At 58.0% G+C, this 20,533-nt stretch overlaps 1 protein-coding gene across 1 annotated transcript; it reads right to left on the reverse strand.

Annotated features, from left to right (window-relative positions):
- Positions 1 to 262: 262 nt before the first annotated feature.
- On the reverse strand, positions 263 to 1,046 carry LOC109945657 (uncharacterized). Its single transcript, XM_020551968.1, has 3 exons — positions 1,001 to 1,046; positions 407 to 610; positions 263 to 327 (listed from the first exon to the last, which is right to left on the reverse strand). Exons 1-3 carry the CDS (start codon positions 1,044 to 1,046, stop codon positions 263 to 265), a joined length of 315 nt encoding a protein of 104 aa, XP_020407557.1.
- Between the last annotated feature and the right edge of the window lie 19,487 nt (positions 1,047 to 20,533).

A 20,533-nucleotide genomic window follows, 5' to 3' on the forward strand; every position in this document is an offset into this window, starting at 1 on the left:
GGCTTTTCTCTCTCTTTCCATCCTTTTTGCCTGGCTCGTTTGGCTGCCCTGTTGGAAGGTGTTTTGTAATGCAACAGTAGCTCGTGGGCAGCTATTTTAGCTTTGCCTGTCCATTTAGCTGCTCTGTTGGAGTCAGTCTAACCCAGTGGTGGACCTAGAAATTAACCAAGACCCGGGCCGAAACGACTGTAAACTCTAATAGTAGCATATAAATAAATTGTACGAAACAATGTTGTCATAGATATTAAAGATGACATACAAATTATGATGTAGCTCCTCCAAAATGTATCATGTCAACATCAACATCAGTGCTTCTTGCTCCAGAACCTTGAAGAAAATCATGTTAAGAACGCGACTTGAAAGGTAATGTTGAATAAATTTAATAATATTAATAATTGGTACATACCACTAGTACGAGGTAGATTCACCCTGCGGGTTCTCATGCCTTGAAAATAATCCAATATCTTTGCATCCTCAATGCTTGTAAATATATCCCTCTTAATATAACACACCATACGATGGTTAAGCCATTCGTCTCCTGTCTTATTCCGCAACTCAGTTTTAATGATATTCATAGATGAGAAAGCTCTCTCCACAGATGTTGTTGCCACTGGTAAAATTAAAGCTAATTCAATGAGACGATATACAAATGGAAAGACAACATGCCTGTCACTCTGAACCATTCTCACAGCAAGATCACCTAGGTCATTGCAACTTAGAATATCTGGATCAGCTCTCATATCAATAATGAATATCTCAAGTTGGTCTTTCAATACTATGCAATCATAAGTAGAGAAATCCGCATCATACAATTTAGCAAGCTCAATTAACTTATCTCCATCAAAATTGGCAAAAGAATTTCTTGGATCAAGGCAGGCAATGCATCTCAATAATTGGGTAGATCTTTCACCAAAACGGTTGTTAAACTCCACAATAAGTTGGTCAAGCACCACATTAAATATTTCATGTTTCAAGTGATGATGGTAAGTTATCAACTGACCTCCACGACCTCTTGAGCGACCTCTAGCAGTGGTTGTATCCAACATGTTTGGCACAATGATATTATATTGAATGCAAAATGATTTTGTATCCTCAAATAGATCTTCCCATCCATGTTGTCTAATTTCATCAATTTGTTGCAATGTGGCACCAATCAGTCCTATGGCACGAACGATATTTTGATCTTTCTTTTGCAAGCATTGGGATAAATCATTAGTCTTACCCAATAATTTGATAACAAAATGCATAATAAGCACAAACTCAAAAGTCTTCATTTGTTTTAGCAAACCAGATGCAGTAGTTCTTTGAGAACTAGGACCATCTTGACATATATTCTCTAATACTTCTAAGACTGCTTTCCACATATAATGAAGACGACACAATGTTTTGTGGTGTGATCCCCAGGCCTTGCAAGATTAGTTGCTTGGCTTTTCCCTCTTCCAGAAAAAATTTCACCCATTTCTAAACTATGCACAAGGTTGTCATGATGTTCTTGGGCCAACTGATCATGTCTCTTACAAGATGCATTGACAGTGTTAACAATTAATGTGGTATAGGTAAAAAAATCCGTGATAGAAGGGCAACATTTGGCAACAGCAACAACCACTAATTGCAATTGATGGGCAAAACAATGTATATAAAATGCATAGGGATTTTCATCCAATACCCGTCGTTGTAGCCCATGGAATTCACCTCTCATATTTGATGCACCATCATAGCCTTGCCCTCGTATTTTATGTATGGATAAACCATGACTGAGAAGCATAGAGTCCAAAGCTTCCTTTAGAGCTATTGAAGAAGTGTCCGGAACATGCTGAATTCCCAAAAATCTTTCGATGACATAGCCTTTGTTGTTCACATACCTATATCACAACACATAGAAGCCAATTAAATCACAAAACATGTACACTTGTTGCTTAAATAAAAATGCTAACCTCACAATAATAGCCATTTGCTCTTTTATAGAGGCATCCCGAGACTCATCAATAAGAATGGAGAAATTTTTCTCCCCAATATCATATAAAATAGCTTTGGAGGTCTCTTTTGCACAAGCCTCACACAGTTGCTTTTGTATTTTTGGTGAAGTCAATAAATGGTTAGCAGGAGAATCACCAAGAAGGTTTTGAATAGCTTTACTCCTCTTTCTGAACCAATCAACAAATTCAAGAAAGTTTCCCTTATTGCAAGAGGTAGAAGACTCATCATGACCACGAAAGGCAAGAGCTTGAAACAAAAGAAATCTCACGATACTCAACATTATAGTGATTCGATTCAAATATTCTTCTTCATGCTTCTTAGAACCACTTGCCATTGCATGTCCAACACTTTGCCTTTGATTTCTAAAATCCTCACAATGTTTCCTAGCTTTATTATGCAAGCTATCCACCTTCCCAACATGCTCAACAAAAGATTTTGTTGCATTCTTCCAATTACAAAAACCCTTGCTTGTGAATGCATCAATACCAAAATTTTCATGTCTTTGTTGTTTGAATAGATAACAGTAAAAACAGAAGGCAGCATCTTTGGTAACACTATACTCTAACCAATTATGGTTCTTGAACCATGAATCATGAAAACTTCTTTGTCAGTCTCCCATCTTTTTTAGGATATATATGGCCAATTGGTTGACATGGACCCTGTAACAAATACTCTCTTCTAACAGCATCCCTAATGTTAACATCGTATTCATCAATTGGTTTTCTAAGCCCAGGATCAACAACTATATCGAATACCTGCTCAGAAGGTGGAATTTCTTGCTCTTGTTCATGTGAAGTTGGATTTAGTACTGCCTCAATAGTAGCCTCCTCGGTTGAAATTTCTTGGGCTTGATTGTTACTGGTTCCGGTTCCCACTGTTGGTTGAGAATTGAGGTTTGATCTTGGCTGCACATTACACACGACGGGTGTCAGAGCTGGAGAGAAAAATGATTGTAATGTTCTAGGCCTCTTCTTCATTGGTGACTCGCAGGACAGAGCGTGGCCGGGCGAGCTGACAAGGTGTTGACTGATTGGTGACTCGCAGACTTGCAGACTCGGTGATGGTGAGCTCTGAGCTGCAGCCGCGACGACGCACGGCACGGGCCACGACGCGTGGCCTGGCGGCTGGCGGGTGGGTGAGGGCCGACCGGCGAGGCCGCGAGGGGCGAGGAGCACTGGAGCAGGCGGCAGGAGCACTGGAGTCTGGAGCAGGCGGCGGCGCGGCGCTCCTGGGACAGCCGGACAGGAGCAGGTGCAGCCGAGCAGCTAGCAGCAGTGAGCAGGTGCGCTGGCGGCGGCGCCGTGGCGGCTGGCGCTTGGCAGGTTGGCTGCTAGTGCTAGGGTTCTGTTCTGCCGTTCTGACTGGGCTGCGAGAGAATTTCGTTTTTTTTTTGGGCCTGCGCGCCCCGGGCCGTGGCCCAGGTGGCCATGGGCGCCGGTCCGCCCTTGGTCTAACCAGAGGTTGATTTCTTAATATCAGCCAGCTAGCCTAGTCAGCATCAATGTAGATGACTAAAATGAAGGGATCTGTGCCATGAAGAATGAGTCCCGTCCAAGGGTGTCGTGGAGGTAGCAAATAGATGTACTTAATCAATGCGAGAATAAAAACTTCTAAACGACGTAGGTAATGTAGGTGCAAGTGAAGCTAAGGTACTGTAAGGCACATGCATGTAATCTGATAGTCTATTACATCATTAACAGGATCGCCAATTCCAGATAGCTTGGAGTAAAGTGCCAATGGGGATGTTGTAGAGATTTGCAATAACTCAATCTAGGATGTAGGGACGCCGAGATATGTGTATAGAATCATATTGCCTGGTCATCGAGAGACCTAAGAAATGATATAGAGCACTACTGGAATCCGGGTCTTTGCCGAGTGCTTTTTGTCGGGCACTCGGCAAAGACTTCTTTGCCGAGAGCCGCACTCGGCGAAGTCCTGCACTCGGTAACTGTCGGTGTTTCGAAACCCGGGGGTCCCTGGACCGACGAGTAAATTGTCGCCGCGTGCCCCAGCCCAGATGGGTCGGCACGAGACGGAGCGCGAAGGGGGGAGGCAGCCGGAGGGAGACGGGCGTGAGAGGTGGAATCTCGCGGCCTTCGTGTTTGTCCTGCGCCCAGGTCTGGTGCGCTTGCAGTAGGGGGTTACAAGCGTCCACGCGGGAAGGAGCGAGCGGCCTCACGCGAGCGCCGTCCCGTCCTTCCCCGCGCGGCCAACCCTCTGTAAGAGGGCCCTGGTCCTTCCTTTTATAGGCGCAAGGAGAGGATCCAGGTGTACAATGGGGGGTGTAGCAGTGTGCTAACGTGTCTAGTGGAGGAGAGCTAGCGCCCTAAGTACATGCCATCGTGGCAGCCGGAGAGGTTTTGGCACCCGGTTCGTATGGTGTCGTGGCCGTCGGAGGAGCGCTGGAGCCTGGCGGAAGGACAGCTGTCGGGGCTGTCGAGTCCTTGCTGACGTTCTCTTGCTTCCGTAAGGGGGCTGAGAGCCACCGTCGTCATAGGGCGTGCGGGGCGCCATCATTACTTGTCCGGCGGAGCGAGCCAGACGGGACGCCGGTCTTGTTCCCCGTAGCCTGAGTCAGCTTGGGGTAGGGTAATGATGGCGCCTCCTGTTGATGTGGTCGGTCCGTGCCCTGGGTTGGGCGATGTGGAGGCTCCTCCGAGGTCGAGGTCGAGTCTGTCTTCCGAGGCCGAGGTCGAGTTCGAGCCCCCGAGTCGGGCAAGGCGGAGACCGTCGGCTGAGGCCAGGGCTGAGTCTGAGCCCTGGGGTGGGGCGAAGCGGAGTTCGTCGTTCTTCGGGGCTGAGCCCGAGTCCGAGCCCTGGGGTCGGGCGGAGCGGAGTTCGTCGTCTTCCGTGGCTGAGCCCGAGTCCGAGCCCTAGGGTCGGGCGGAGCGGAGTTCGCCGTCTTCCGGGGCTGAGCCCGAGTCCGAGCCCTGGGGTCGGGCAGAGCGGAGTTCGTCGTCTTCCGGGGCTGAGCCCGAGTCCGAGCCCTGGGGTCGGGCGGAGCGGAGTTCGCTGTCTTCCAGGGCTGAGCCCGAGTCCGAGCCATGGGGTTGGGCGAAGCAGAGTTTCCCATGGCGCCTAGGGCCGGGCTTGGCCACTGTCAGCCTCACTCTGTCGAGTGGCACAACAGTCAGAGCGGCGCAGGCGGCGCTGTCCTTTTGTCAGACCGGTCAGTGGAGCGGCGAAGTGACTGCGGTCACTTTGGCTCTGTCGACTGGAGGGCGTGCGCCAGGATAAAGGTGTCAGGCCACCTTTGCATTAAATGCCCCTGCGATTTGGTCGGTTGGCGTGGCGATTTGGCCAAGGTTGCTTCTTGGTGAAGACTGGGCTTCGGGCGAGCCGAAGGTGTGTCCGTTGCTGGAGGGGGGCCTCGGGCGAGACGTAGATCCTCCGGGGTCGGCTGCCCTTGCCCGAGGCTGGGCTCAGGCGAGGCGTGATCGCGTCCCTCGAATGGACCGATCCTTGACTTAGTCGCACCCATCAGGCCTTTGCAGCTTTGTGCTGATGGGGGTTACCAGCTGAGATTTAGGAGCCTTGAGGGTACCCCTAATTATGGTCCCCGACAGTAGCCCCCGAGCCTCGAAGGGAGTGTTAATACTCGCTTGGAGGCTTTTGTCGCACTTTTTTGCAAGGGGCCAGCCTTTCTCGGTTGCGTTTTGTTCTGGTGGGTGCGCGCGAGCGCACCCGCCGGGTGTAGCCCTCGAGGCCTCGGAGGAGTGGTTTGACTCCTCTGAGGTCTTAATGCCTCGCGCAATGCTTCGGCTGGTCTGGTCGTTCCCTCATGCGAGCTGGCCGTATCCCGGGTGCACGGTCGGGTCCCAAGTTCTCGGGCTGGTATGTTGACGCTGTCAACGGTTTGGCCGGGGCCAGGTTTGCGAGAGCAGCCCCCGAGCCTCTGCACAGGGCGAGAGGACGGTCAAGGACAGACTCGACTTTTTTACATACGCCCCTGCGTCGCCTTTCCACAAGGAGGAGGGGGGAAAGCGCCATGTTGCCCTCGGAGGGCGCCGAACATGGTGTCTCCGGTGAGCTGCTGGCGGGTAATCCGAGTGGACGCCCGTGCCCCATTTGTTAGGGGTCGGCTAGAGGCCTGGAGGCGCGCTCCAAAAGTACCTGCGGGTGATCTGCCGGACCTGGTCCCCTTTCGACGGGGTCCGAGGGCTCGAGCATCCCTCTGATGGGATTTTGTTACAAGATCGTTCCCGCCGGTCTCGGAAATGTCCTAGGGTACCTCGGGAGCGTAGCCCGAGCCTCGGTTATGTATCGAACGTACCCAGGGTCATCCCTCGCTCTGTGTCTGAGGCGGCTGTGAACCCTTCGAGGGCCAGCCTACGAACCCCTGATCAGTAGTGGGCGCGGAGCCCGAGTGGCCTGAGGCGGTCGTTGAACCCTTCCAAGGGGCCGGCCTTCGAACCTCTGACCAGTAGTGGGCGTGGAACCCAAGCGCTCTGAGGCGGATGTTGAACCCCTCCGAGGGGCCAGCCTTTGAACCTCTGATCAGTAGGGAGGCTCAGGCCCTGTTTCCTTCATGGAGAAGGATCCTTTTCGGGGTATCCCCCTTTCCCGGTCCCTGTTGTAAGAGAGAGAAAGAGGAAAAGGAAAAGGATACGAAATCGAATGACGTGGCGTACCTTTTTTGACGCGGTCATTATGGCGAAGGCGAAGCATCGCTCGCTTCTCCTGCCTGAGGCGCCGCTTGTCCCGCCGCGGGGTTAATGCGACGGGGCGAGTGGTTCGCGAGGCGGCCGTTGCGCGTGCGCGAGCCGTTCGAGGAACGGAACACGGGCGCGCCGTCTTCATGCCGTGAGAGAGGATTCTCTCGCCGCCCCTGGATGGGACGTAAGCTTGGCTTGACGACGTGACCGCTGCTCCTGCCCGCCTGCCACCGCCATTACTGCTGGCCCATTTTTGGCCGTATTGACCGTCGCCCCTGGCTGGCACTGCTGGGTCGTACGCAGGGTTGCCTCGAGTCGCGGTACTGGTTCCGCAGTCGAGGAGGCGTGGTAGTGGTGATGATGTCGTCCTTCAGAGTGGAGATTCTCCGACTGCTTCGCCGTCCGAGGCTAGGTCGGACCTCTCTGAAGGTGTAGTTGACGCCGAGGGTGCTGCTGCTCCCTTCAACTGTCAAGATCCGAGCCTGCAGCATCGGATTATCTTGTAGTGCGTGTATGTTTTCTGCGGCCGCCGAGGCCCAAACACGCCATCGTCGTGTTGTAAAGCTGCGTTTCTTTTCCTCTTGTTTCGAGTATCTGGACTTTTTCGTCGGTAACAGAATTGTCTGTGCGAGCGAGAGTTGCTTTTCACGGAAGGCGATGAGTGAGGTATCCGTATCCCGGAGGCGTAGGAATCCCTCGGCTCGGTCGGCCTTGCCACTTACGCGCACTCTTGCCCGTCCATAGGGTTCTGTCACCGGCGCAGTCGAGAAGGCCCGAAGAATCGCTTCGGTAGAGGAGCTTTCGAGCGTGAAGACTTGTTCAGTCCGCGGAATCACTTATCCGAACACGAGTTACTTATCGCAGAAGGTGATGAGTGAGGTATCCGTATCCCGGAGGCGTAGGAGTCCCTCGGCTCGGTCAGCCTTGGCTGCTTACGTGTACTCCGTCGTTTTCAGGATCCGCTTTCGAAGTAGTCGAAAAAGCACGAAAGACATTCTGGCAGAAAGGATCTTTTTTCGAGGAAAATTTCGACGCAGAGGGGGTTCCCCCTTTTAGCCCCCGAGGGAGGGTCGGGCTTTGCCGAGGCAAGGCTTACCCTTCCTTGATGACTAAACTTTACGTGGGAACGAGGCATATGAACAACTTGAAAGCATCTTAAGGGTTGTCGGGGACCATAATTAGGGGTACCCTCAAGACTCCTAATTCTCAACTGGTAACCCCCATCAGCACAAAGCTGCAAAGGCCTGATGGGTGCGACTAAGTCAAGGATCGGTCCATTCGAGGGACTCGATCACGCCTCGCACGAGCCCAGGCTCGGACAAGGGCAGCCGACCCCGGAGGATCTACGTCTCGCCCGAGGCCCCCCTCCAGCAACGGACATACTTTCGGCTCGCCCAAGGCCCAGTCTCCGCCAAGAAGCAACCTAGGCCAAATCGCCATGCCAACCGACCAAATTGCAGGGGCATTTAATGCAAAGGTGGCTTGACACCTTTATCCTGACGCACTCCCTCCAGTCGACAAAGCCGAAGTGACCGCAGTCACTTCGCCGCTCCATTAACCGGTCTGACTAGAGGACAGCGCCGCCTGCGTCGCCCCGACTGCTGTGCCACTCGACAGAGTGAGGCTGACAGCAGCCAAGTCCGGCCCTAGGCGCCATGGGAAACTCCGCTTCGCCCGACCTCAGGGCTCGGACTCGGGCTCAGCCCCGGAAGACGACGAACTCCGCTTCGCCCGACCCTAGGGCTCGGACTTGGGCTCAGCCCCGGAAGACGATGAACTCCGCCTCGCCCGACCCCAGGGCTCGGACTCAGGCTCAGCCTCGGAAGACGACGAACTCCGCTTCACCCGACCCCAGGGCTCGGACTCAGCCCTGGCCTCAGCCGACGGTCTCCGCTTCACCCGACCCAGGGGCTCGGACTCGACCTCGGCCTCGGAAGACAGACTCGACCTCGACCTTGGAGGAGCCTCCACATCGCCCAACCCAGGGCACGGACCGACCACGTCAACAGGAGGCGCCATCATTACCCTACCCCAAGCTGACTCAGGCTACGGGGAACAAGACCGGCGTCCCATCTGGCTCGCTCCGCCAGACAAGTAATGATGGTGCCCCGCACGCTCTATGACGACGGCGGCTCTCAGCCCCCTTACGGAAGCAAGAGGACGTCAGCAAGGACTCGACAGCCCCGACAGCTCTCCTTCCGCCAGGCTCCAGCGCTCCTCCGACGGCCACGACACCACACGAACCGGGTGCCAAGACCTCTCCGGCTGCCACAATGGCATGTACTTAGGGCGCTAGCTCTCCTCCGCTAGACACGTTAGCACACTGCTACACCCCCCATTGTACACCTGGATCCTCTCCTTGCGCTTATAAAAGGAAGGAACAGGGCCCTCTTACAGAGGGTTGGCCGCGCGGGGAAGGACGGGGCAGGCGCTCGCGTGAGGCCGCTCGCTCCCTCCCGCGTGGAACGCTTGTAACCCCCTACTGCAAGCGCACCCGACCTGGGCGCGGGACAAACACAAAGGTCGCGGGATTTCCACCTCTCACGCCTGTCTCCCTCCGGCTGCCTTCCCCCCTTCGCGCTCAGTCTCGTGCCGACCCATCTGGGCTAGGGCACGCGGTGACAATTTACTCGTCGGTCCAGGGACCCCCCCGGTCTCGAAACGGCGACAGTTGGCGCGCCAGGTATGGGCCTGCTGCGTGTTGACGAACAGCTTCCCGTCAAGCTCCAGATGGGCAGTCTCCAGCAACCTTTCCAGCCCGGGACGGTGCTCCATTTCGGGAGTCTTGAGTTCATGTCCCTCGATGGCAGCTACGACATGATACTCCTTCCCCCCGCCGTGCGACGGCGACAATGGCGGCCGACAGCCCGCCCGCCGGCGGCGGAATCGACGACGTCTTCCCCGCGTGGTGGAAGAACAACATTCGAGCTCACCCCGTCCCCTCCCCCGTCGACGGAGGAGGAGGCGGGGCAACCAAGGCCAAGCAGGAGGCAGCACCTCGTCGGCTGTCGAGCGAGTCGACGGCGCCGGCGCCCCAACGGGGGGCACGTCGGGCATCGACCTCGCGTCTGAGATGAAGACGAGCGCCGTCTCCCCGCAACACGCCAATCCCAAGCAAACGGACGACGCCAGCACGCTCGCGAAAGGCTTGCTGGGCATCACCCTCGTACCTGAGACGACGGTGCAGTCAGTCCCTAACGTGACTTCGTCACCGCCCGTCGACCAAGAGGTACCCACCGATTCCCATCTCACGCCTTTTGGATTCAGCCTCGACTAACCAAGCGACTTCGCTTTGGCGGACGCTCTCGTAGAGGCGAGTCCAAACCCTCTGGGGTATCGTATGCGGTCACCCTGGGACCGGCTGACGGACGTCTCGACCTACGGGCCCTCGGGGTCCGAGGAAGATGACGAGCCCGACTTCTGTTGGGATTTCTCCGGACTTGGTAACCCCAGTGCCATGCGGGACTTCATGACCGCATGCGACTACTGCCTTTCCGGCTGTTCTGACGGTAGCCGCAGCCTCGGCGACGAGGACTGCGGCCCAAGTCGTGAATGTTTCCACGTCGATCTAGGGGGTCCCTCCGAAGGCAACCATCTTGGTATGCCGGAGAACGGTGATCTCCCTAGGCCTATGCCTCGCGTTGACATCCTACGGGAGCTAGTTGTGGTCCCCGTTCCGGTGGGGGGTCATGACCCACAGCTCGAGCAAATCCGCGGGGTGCAGGCCAGGCTCGACGAGGGAGCAGGAACACTTGAGCCGATCCGCCGGGACGTCAGGCAGGAATGGGCGAGCCAACCTCCGGCCGGAGAAGTGCGTCATCTACCCCAGGGTATCCAGCACTGCATCGCTGACGATGTCAGGGTAAGGCCGCCACCCACTTCCAGTGGAGTCGGCCAGAACCTGGTTGCGGCGGCAATGCTTCTCCACGCGATGTCGGAGCCATCAACCACCGAGGGGCGGTGAATTCAGGGAGAGCTCAAGAATCTCCTGAAGGGCGCCGCGGTCCGACGGGCCGAAAGCTCTGCCTCCCGAAGGCAGGGGTACCCCTCAGAACATCGCGCCGCGACTTCCTGATTCATGCGGGAAGCCTCGGTCCACACCGGGCGCACGCGCAACACAGCGCCTACGGCTCCGGGTCGCCTCGGCAACGAGCACCATCACCACAACCGTCGGGCCCACCTCGACGAGAGGGTGCGCCGAGGCTACCACCCCAGGCGTGGGGGATGCTACGACAGCGGGGAGGATCGGAGTCCCTCGCCCGAACCACCCGGTCCGCAGGCTTTCAGCCGCGCCATACGACGGGCGCCGTTCCCGACCCGGTTCCGAACCCCGACTACTATCACAAAGTACTCGGGGGAGACGAGACCGGAACTGTGGCTCGCGGACTACCGGCTGGCCTGCCAACTGGGTGGAACGGACGATGACAACCTCATCATCCGCAACCTCCCCTGTTCCTCTCCGACACCGCTCGCGCCTGGTTGGAGCACCTGCCTCCGGGGCAGATCTCCAACTGGGACGACCTGGTCCAAGCCTTCGCCGGCAATTTCCAGGGCACGTACGTGCGCCCTGGGAACTCCTGGGATCTCCGGAGCTGCCGACAGCAGCCGGGAGAGTCTCTCCGGGACTACATCCGACGATTCTCGAAGCAGCGCACCGAGCTGCCCAACATCACCGATTCAGATGTCATCGGCGCGTTCCTCGCCGGCACCACCTACCGCGACCTGGTGAGCAAGCTGGGTCGAAAGACCCCCACCAGGGCGAGCAAGCTGATGGACGTCGCCACCAAGTTCGCCTCTGGCCAGGAGGCGGTTGAGACTATCTTCCGGAAGGACAAGCAGCCCCAGGGCCGCCCACCGGAAGATGCCCCCGAGGCGTCAACTCAGTGTGGTGCCAAGAAGAAAGGCAAGAAGAAGTCACAAGCGAAACGCGACACCGCCGACGCGGACCTTGTCGCCGCCGCCGAGTACAGGAACCCTCGGAAACCCCCTGGAGGTGCCAACCTCTTCGACAAGATGCTCAAGGAGTCGTGCCCCTATCATCAGGGGCCCGTTATGCACACTCTTGAGGAGTGCGCTATGCTTCGGTGCCACTTCCACAGGGTCGGGCCACCCGTGGAGGGTGCCAGGGCTCGCGACGACGACAAGAAGGAAGATCACCAGGCAGGAGAGTTCCCCGAGGTCCGCGACTGCTTCATGATCTACGGTGGGCAAGCGGCGAACGCCTCGGCTCGGCACCACAAGCAAGAGCGTCGGGAGGTCTGTTCGGTAAAGGTGGCGGCGCCAGTCTACCTAGACTGGTCCGACAAGCCCATCACCTTCGACCAAGCCGACCACCCCGACCGCGTGCCGAGCCCGGGGAAATACCCGCTCGTCGTCGACCCCGTCATCGGCGACGTCAGGCTCACCAAGGTCCTCATGGACGGAGGCAGTAGCCTCAACATCATCTACGCCGAGACCCTCGGGCTCCTGCGTGTTGATCTGTCCTCGGTCCGAGCAGGCGCTGCGCCTTTCCACGGGATCATCCCCGGGAAAAGCGTCCAGCCCCTCGGACAACTCGATCTTCCCGTCTGCTTTGGGACACCCTCCAACTTCCGAAGGGAGACCCTCATGTTCGAGGTGGTCGGGTTCCGAGGAACCTACCACGCAGTACTGGGGAGGCCATGCTACGCGAAGTTCATGGCCGTCCCCAACTACACCTACCTCAAGCTCAAGATGTCGGGCCCCAACGGGGTCATCACCGTCGGCCCCACGTACCGACACGCGTTCGAATGCGACGTGGAGTGCGTGGAGTACGCCGAGGCCCTCGCTGAATCCGAGGCCCTCATCGCCGACCTGGAGAGCCTCTCGAAGGAGGTGCCAGACGTCAAGCGCCACGCCGGCAACTTCGAGCCAGCGGAGACGGTTAAATCCGTCCCCCTCGACCCCAGCAGCGACGCCTCCAAGCAGATCCGGATCGGCTCCGAGCTCGATCCCAAATAGGAAGCATTGCTCATCGACTTTCTCCGCGCAAACACCGACGTTTTCGTGTGGAGTCCCTCGGACATGCCTGGCATACCGAGGGATGTCGCCGAGCACTCGCTGGACATCCGAGCTGGAGCCTGACCCGTGAAGCAGCCTCTGCGCCAATTCGATGAAGAAAAGCGCAGAGCCATAGGCGAGGAGATCCACAAGCTAATGGCAGCAGGGTTCATCAAAGAGGTATTCCATCCCGAATGGCTTGCCAACCCTGTGCTTGTGACAAAGAAAGGGGGGAAATGGCGGATGTGTGTAGACTACACTGGTCTAAACAAAGCATGCCCGAAGGTTCCCTACCCTCTGCCTCGCATCGACCAAATTGTGGACTCTACTGCTGGTTGCGAAACCCTGTCTTTCCTCGATGCCTACTCAGGGTATCACCAAATCAGGATGAAAGAGTCCGACCAGCTCGCGACTTCTTTCATCACACCCTTCGGCATGTACTGCTATGTCACCATGCCGTTCGGCTTGAGGAATGCGGGTGCGACGTACCAACGGTGCATGAACCTTGTGTTCGGCGAACACATTGGCCGGATGGTCGAGGCCTACGTCGATGACATCGTAGTCAAGACGAGGAAAGTCTCCGACCTCCTTTCCGACCTTGAAGTGACATTCCGATGTCTCAAGGCGAAAGGCGTGAAGCTTAATCCGGAGAAGTGTGTCTTCGGGGTTCCCCGAGGCATGCTCTTGGGGTTCATCGTCTTCGAGCGGGGCATCGAGGCCAACCCGGAGAAGATCGCGTCCATCACCGGCATGTGGCCCATCAAGGACTTGAAAGGCGTATAGAGAGTCACGGGATGCCTTGCGGCTCTGAGCCGCTTCATCTCGCGCCTCGGCGAAAGAGGCCTGCCTCTGTACCGCCTCTTAAGGAAGGCCGAGTGCTTCACTTGGACCCTTGAGGCCGAGGAAGCCCTCGGGAACCTGAAGGCGCTCCTTACAAATGCACCCATCTTGGTGCCTCCCGCTGCCGGAGAAGCCCTCTTGATCTACGTCGCCGCGACCACTCAGGTGGTTAGCGCCGCGATTGTGGTCGAGAGACGAGAAGAGGGGCATGCATTGCCCGTCCAGAGGCCAGTCTACTTCATCAGCGAGGTACTATCCGAGACCAAGATCCGCTACCCACAAATCCAGAAGCTGCTGTACGCGGTGATCCTGACGCGGCGGAAGTTGCGGCACTACTTCGAGTCTCATCCGGTAACTGTGGTGTCATCCTTCCCCCTGGGGGAGATCATCCAGTGCCGAGAGGCCTCGGGTAGAATTGCAAAGTGGGCGGTGGAAATCATGGGTGAAGCGATCTCGTTCGCCCCTCGGAAGGCCATCAAGTCCCAGATCTTGGCGGACTTCGTGGCTGAATGGGTCGACACCCAGCTCCCAACAGTTCCGATCCAACCGGAACTCTGGACCATGTTCTTCGACGGGTCGCTGATGAAGATAGGAGCAGGCGCAGGCCTGCTCTTTATCTCGCCCCTCGGGAAGCACCTACGCTACGTGCTACGCCTCCACTTCCCGGCGTCCAACAATGTGGCTGAGTACGAGGCTCTGGTCAACGGGTTGCGCATCGCCATTGAGCTAGGGGTCCGACGCCTCGACGCTCGTGGTGACTCGCAACTCGTCATCGACCAAATCATGAGGAACTCCCACTGCCGCGACCCGAAGATGGAAGCCTACTACGATGAGGTTCGGCGCCTGGAAGACAAGTTCTACGGGCTCGAGCTCAACCACATCGCCCGACGCTACAACAAGACTGCGGACGAGCTGGCTAAAATAGCCTCGGGGCGAACAACGGTTCCCCCGGACGTCTTCTCCCGAGACCTGCATCAACCCTCCGTCAAGACCGACGACACGCCCGAGCCCGAGAAGGCCTCGGCTCAGTCCGAGGTACCCTCGGCTCAGCCCGAGGTACCCTCGGCTCGGCCCGAGGTACCTTCGGCTCGGCCCGAGGTACCCTCGGCCCCCGAGGGTGAGGCACTATGCATCGAGGAGGAGCGAAGCGGGGTCACGCCTAATCAAAACTGGCAGACCCCGTACCTGCAATATCTCCACCGAGGAGAGCTACCCCTCGACCGAGCCGAAGCTCGGCGGTTGGCGCGGCGCGCCAAGTCGTTTGTCTTGCTGGTGGACGGGAAGGAACTCTGCCACCGCAGCCCCTCAGGCATCCTCCAGCGATGCATTTCCATCGTCGAAGGCCAGGAGCTCCTACAAGAGATACACTCGGGGGCTTGCGGCCATCACGCAGCACCTCGAGCCCTTGTTGGAAACGCCTTCCGACAAGGTTTCTACTGGCCGACGGTGGTGGCCGACGCCACTAGAATTGTCCGCACCTGCGAAGGGTGTCAGTTCTACGCAAGGCAGACCCACCTGCCCGCTCAGGCTCTGCAGACGATACCCATCACCTGGCCTTTTGCTATGTGGGGTCTGGACCTCGTCGGCCCCTTGCAGAAGGCACCCGGGGGCTACACGCACCTGTTGGTCACCATCGACAAATTCTCCAAGTGGATCGAGGTTCGACCCCTAAACAGCATCAGGTCCGAACAGGCGGTGGCGTTCTTCACCAACATCATCCATCGCTTTGGGGTCCCGAACTCCATCATCACCAACAACGGCACCCAGTTCACCGGCAGAAAGTTCCTGGACTTCTGCGAGGATCACCACATCCGGGTGGACTGGGCCGCCGTGGCTCACCCCATGACGAATGGGCAAGTAGAGCGTGCCAACGGCATGATTCCACAAGGACTCAAGCCTTGGATCTACAACGACCTCAACAAGTTCGGCAAGCGATGGATGAAGGAACTCCCCTCGATGGTCTGGAGTCTGAGGACAACACCGAGCTGAGCCACGGGCTTCACGCCGTTCTTTCTAGTCTATGGGGCCGAGGCCATCTTGCCCACAGACTTAGAACACGGTTCCCCGAGGACGAGGGCCTACGCCGACCAAAGCAACCAAGCTAATCGAGAAGACTCGCTGGACCAGCTGGAAGAGGCTCGGGACATGGCCTTACTACACTCGGCGCGGTACCAGCAGTCCCTGTGACGCTACCACGCCCGAGGGGTCCGGTCCCGAGACCTCTAGGTGGGCGACCTGGTGCTTCAGCTGCGACAAGACGCCCGAGGGCGGCACAAGCTCATGCCTCCCTGGGAAGGGCCATTCGTCATCGCCAAAGTTCTGAAGCCCGGAACGTACAAGCTGGCCAACAGTCAAGGCGAGGTCTACAGCAACGCTTGGAACATCCAACAGCTACGTTGCTTCTACCCTTAAGATGCTTTCAAGTTGTTCGTATACCTCGTTCCCACGCAAAGTTTAGTCATCAAGGAAGGGTCAGGCTTGCCTCGGCAAAGCCCGACCCTCCCTCGGGGGCTAAAAGGGGGGAACCCCCTCTGCGTCAAAATTTTCCTCGAAAAAAGATCCTTTCTGCCAGAATGTCTTTCGTGCTTTTCGACTACTTCGAAAGTGGATCCTGAAAACGACGGAGTACACGTAAGCAGCCAAGGCTGACCGAGCCGAGGGACTCCTACGCCTCCGGGATACGGATACCTCACTCATCACCTTCTGCGATAAGTAACTCACGTTCGGATAAGTGATTCCGCGGACCGAACAAGTCTTCACGCTCGAAAGCTCCTCTGCTGAAGCGATTCTTCGGGCCTTCTCGACTGAGTCGGTGACAGAACCCTATGGACGGGCAAGAGTGCGCGTAAGCGGCAAGGCCGACCGAGCCGAGGGATTCCTACGCCTCCAGGATACGGATACCTCACTCATCACCTTCCGTGAAAAGCAACTCTCGCTCGCACAGACAATTCTGTTACCGACGAAAAAGTCCAGATACTCGAAACAAGAGGAAAAGAAGCGCAGCTTCACAACACGACGATGGTGTGTTTGGGCCTCGGCGGCCGCAGAAAACACACGCTACAAGATAATCCGATCCTGCAGGCTCGGATCTTGACAGTCGAAGGGAGCAGCAGCACCCTCGGCGTCAACTACACCTTCGGCGAGGTCCGACCTAGCCTCGGACGGCGACACGGTCCGAGGATCTCCACTCTGAAGGACGACATCATCACCACGCCCAGGCCTTCGCCGCCAGGGTCTTCTCCAGGAATCCGGCTCGAGCAGATGGCTCGGCCGGTCACCCCGAGGCCTCGGCCAGCTGTCCCCCGAAGACATCAGCCCGGCCCGAGGCCTCGGCAACTCAATTCCGACGTCGGTCCCACCAGTGGACGACTCGGCCAGGCTCTGGCCGACCAAGCCTTCTTTTCGAGCCAAATCTGCCTCTGTCCGTGCTGACACCGCTACCCCTGGCTTCGGCTCATCGAAGAGCGGCCGAGGGGTTCCTTTAACTAAGCGAGAGAAGCCTCGGACAGCAAGGCCGACCGAGCCGAGGGACTCCTATGCCTCCGGGATACGGATACCTCACTCGTCACCTTTGCACGGGGCGACTCACGCTTGGTGAAGCGGTTCAGATAACCAAAAGGCGAGTCTTAGTGCTCAAAAATGAGGAAAAAACACGGCTCCGCGCCAAAAATACATACATGTTCAGGCCCCGACAGCCGCAATGAACAAAACACCGGCATTCAAGGTGCCATTACAAACGGAACTCCGGTTCCGTCCCCGCGGGTATGGACAACCTCCACACCGGGGAGCCTGCGGGGCGACAAGTCCCGAGCGACTCGCCAGCGACCTCTGCAGCAGCAGCTATGGTCCCAGGACGGACGCGGCCACCGGAAGGCTCTCGTTCGCGTCCCCGCTCAAGGGACATGAACCAGACATCAAAGTCAAAGAGCCGGAGGCCGGCCCGTAGGCGGCACTGACGACCTCGACGCTGGGGAAGCTTCCCCCGACTGCCACCACGTCAGCACCGACAACGGCGTCCGCCTCTCCACCAACGCCGCACCGGCGAACGCGGGCCGCTCCAAAGCGCACCGGCAGGTCCTCACTCCCATCCTCGCCACGAAAACGAGGAAGAGGGCGGAATGTTGCATCCTAGCTGGGCAGCAACAGTTCGCCTTCCCCGGCATGGCTGGAGGACGCCTCCTCCGCAGAGCTGGGGGATGGTTTCCACCACCAGAAGCTGGAAGAGGAGGTGGCCAGCCGACCCATGCGGGAGTTGGAGCCCCGGCTCGCCTCGCTCTTCGCCCCAGCAAGGATTGTAAGCATCCTTGAAGCTGAGGGAGGGGCGGGGGTCGCAGCCCGGCTTGCTTCTCCCCATCCAGGGGCTGGTGGTCACCGTCTTAGGTGACCACCGGCGAAGGGGTGCAGTCGGGCTGCATGATGAAAATCCTTGAAGCCGAACGATGGCTGAAAGGTACCAACTTCCACGAAGTTGCGTTCCTCCAACGACAAGGCGGAAGGATTGCGGGTGTCCCCCATCCGGGGGCTCGGAAGGTGGAAAGACACGATGCATAAGGGAGCGCAAAGACATGGTTGCCTTTCAAGGGGGTCACACTCCTTTTAAAGGCGACTCTCCCTACTTGTATCCCTAGCCGTCGTGGGCTGAGTCTTCTCCAACACGCTCCAAGGTCCTCCCCCTACGGCACGGGGGCTGGGTCCCACGCGTCATGCAAACTGGCCTAGGGCAGAAGAAGCCAAACCACCGCGTGCGGTGCATGCAACCGCCCAGCGGTTACAAGCATTCCTCCACTTTCGCCTAGACCAGCGGGTGAAAGGGCGGGCAGCCATGCAGGCGGCATGCAACCGCGCCAAGTGGGCGCACCCCTCCGACTTCCAACGCACCCAGCGTGGGGGCCCAGGCCCACGCGTCATGCAACCGGCGCGCCGGTTGCTACGTGCGAGCAACTGCACCGCCACTCGCACCACTACCACGCCTCCTCGACTGCGGAACCAGTATCGCGACTCGAGGCAACCCTGCGTACGACCCAGCAGTGCCAGCCAGGCGCGACGGTCAATACGGCCAAAAAGGGGCCAGCAGTAATGGCGGTGGCAGGCGGGCAGGAGCGGCGGTCACGTCGTCAGCCAAGCTCACGTCCCATCCAGGGACAGCGAGAGAAACCTCTCTCACGGCGTGAAGAAGGCGCGCCCGTGTTCCATTCCTCGAACGGCTCGCGCGCGCAACGGCCGCCTCGCGAACCACTCGCCCCGTCGCATTAACTCCGCGGCAGGACAGGCGGCGCCTCTGGCAGGTGAAGCGGGCGACGCTTCGCCTTCACCATAATGACCGCGTCAAAAAAGGTACGCCACATCATTCGATTTCGTATCCTTTTCCTTTTCCTCTTTCTCTCTCTTACAACAGGGACCGGGAAAGGGGGATACCCCGAAAAGGATCCTTCTCCGTGAAGGAAATAGGCCCCGAGCCTCCATACTGATCAGAGGTTCAAAGGCTGGCCCCTCGGAGGGGTTTAACAGCCGCCTCAGAGCGCGTGGGCTCCACACCCACTACTGGTCAGAGGTTCGAAGGCCGGCCCCTCGGAAGGGTTCACAGCCGCCTCAGACATAGAGCGAGGGATGACCCTGGGTACCAAGGCTCGGGCTATGCTCCCGAGGTACCCTAGGACATTTCCGAGACCAGCGGGAACGATCTTGTAACGGAATCCCATCAGAGGGAGGCATCGAGCCCTCGGACCCCGTCGACAGGGGACCAGGTCCGGTAGATCACCCGCAGGTACTTTTGAGTGCGCCTCCGGGCCTCTAGCCGACCCCTAACAAATGGGGCACGGGCGTCCACTCGGATTACCCGCCAGCAGCTCACCGGAGACACCATGTTCGGCGCCCTCCGAGGGCAACATGGCGCTTTCCCCCCTCCTCCTTGCGGAAAGGCGACGCAGGGGCGTATGCAAAAAAAGTCGAATCTGTCCTTGACCGTCCTCTCGCCCTGTGAAGAGGCTCGGGGGCTGCTCTCGCAAACCCGGCTCCGGCCAAACCGTTGACAGCGTCAACATACCAGCCCGAGAACTTGGGACCCGACCGTGCACCCGGGCTACGACCAGCTCGCATGAGGGAACGACCAGACCAGCCGAAGCATTGCGCAAGGCATTAAGACCTCGGAGGAGTCAAACCACTCCTCCGAGGCCTCGGGGGCTACACCCGGCGGGTGCGCTCGCGCGCACCCACCAGAACAAAACGCAACCGAGAAAGGCTGGCCCCTTGCAAAAAAGTGCGACAAAAGCCTCCAAGCGAGTATTAACACTCCCTTCGAGGCTCGGGGGCTACTGTCGGGGACCATAATTAGGGGTACCCTCAAGGCTCCTAAATCTCAGCTGGTAACCCCCATCAGCACAAAGCTGCAAAGGCCTGATGGGTGCGACTAAGTCAAGGATCGGTCCATTCGAGGGACTCAATCACGCCTCGCCCGAGCCCAGCCTCGGACAAGGGCAGCCGACCCCGGAGGATCTACATCTCGCCCGAGGCCCCCCTCCAGCAACAAACATACTTTCGGCTCGCCCGAGGCCCAGTCTCCGCCAAGAAGCAACCTAGGCCAAATCGCCACGCCAACCGACCAAATCGCAGGGGCATTTAATGCAAAGGTGGCCTGGCACCTTTATCCTGACGCACGCCCTCCAGTCGACAGAGCCGAAGTGACCGCAGTCACTTCGCCGCTCCACTGACCGGTCTGACAAGAGGACAGCGCCGCCTGTGCCGCCCCGACTGCTGTGCCACTCGACAGAGTGAGGCTGACAGCAGCCAAGTCTGGCCCTAGGCGCCATGGGAAACTCCGCTTCGCCTGACCCCAGGGCTCGGACTCGGGCTCAGCCCCGGAAGACGACGAACTCCGCTTCGCCCGACCCCAGGGCTCGGACTCAGCCCTGGCCTCAGCCGACGGTCTCCGCCTTGCCTGACCCAGGGGCTCGGACTCGACCTCGGCCTCGGAAGACAGACTCGACCTCGACCTCGGAGGAGCCTCCACATCGCCCAACCCAGGGCACGGACCGACCACGTCAATA

The sequence above is a fragment of the Zea mays genome, chromosome 4, assembly GCF_902167145.1.
Source record: "Zea mays cultivar B73 chromosome 4, Zm-B73-REFERENCE-NAM-5.0, whole genome shotgun sequence".
Classification (NCBI taxonomy): Eukaryota; Viridiplantae; Streptophyta; class Magnoliopsida; order Poales; family Poaceae; genus Zea; species Zea mays.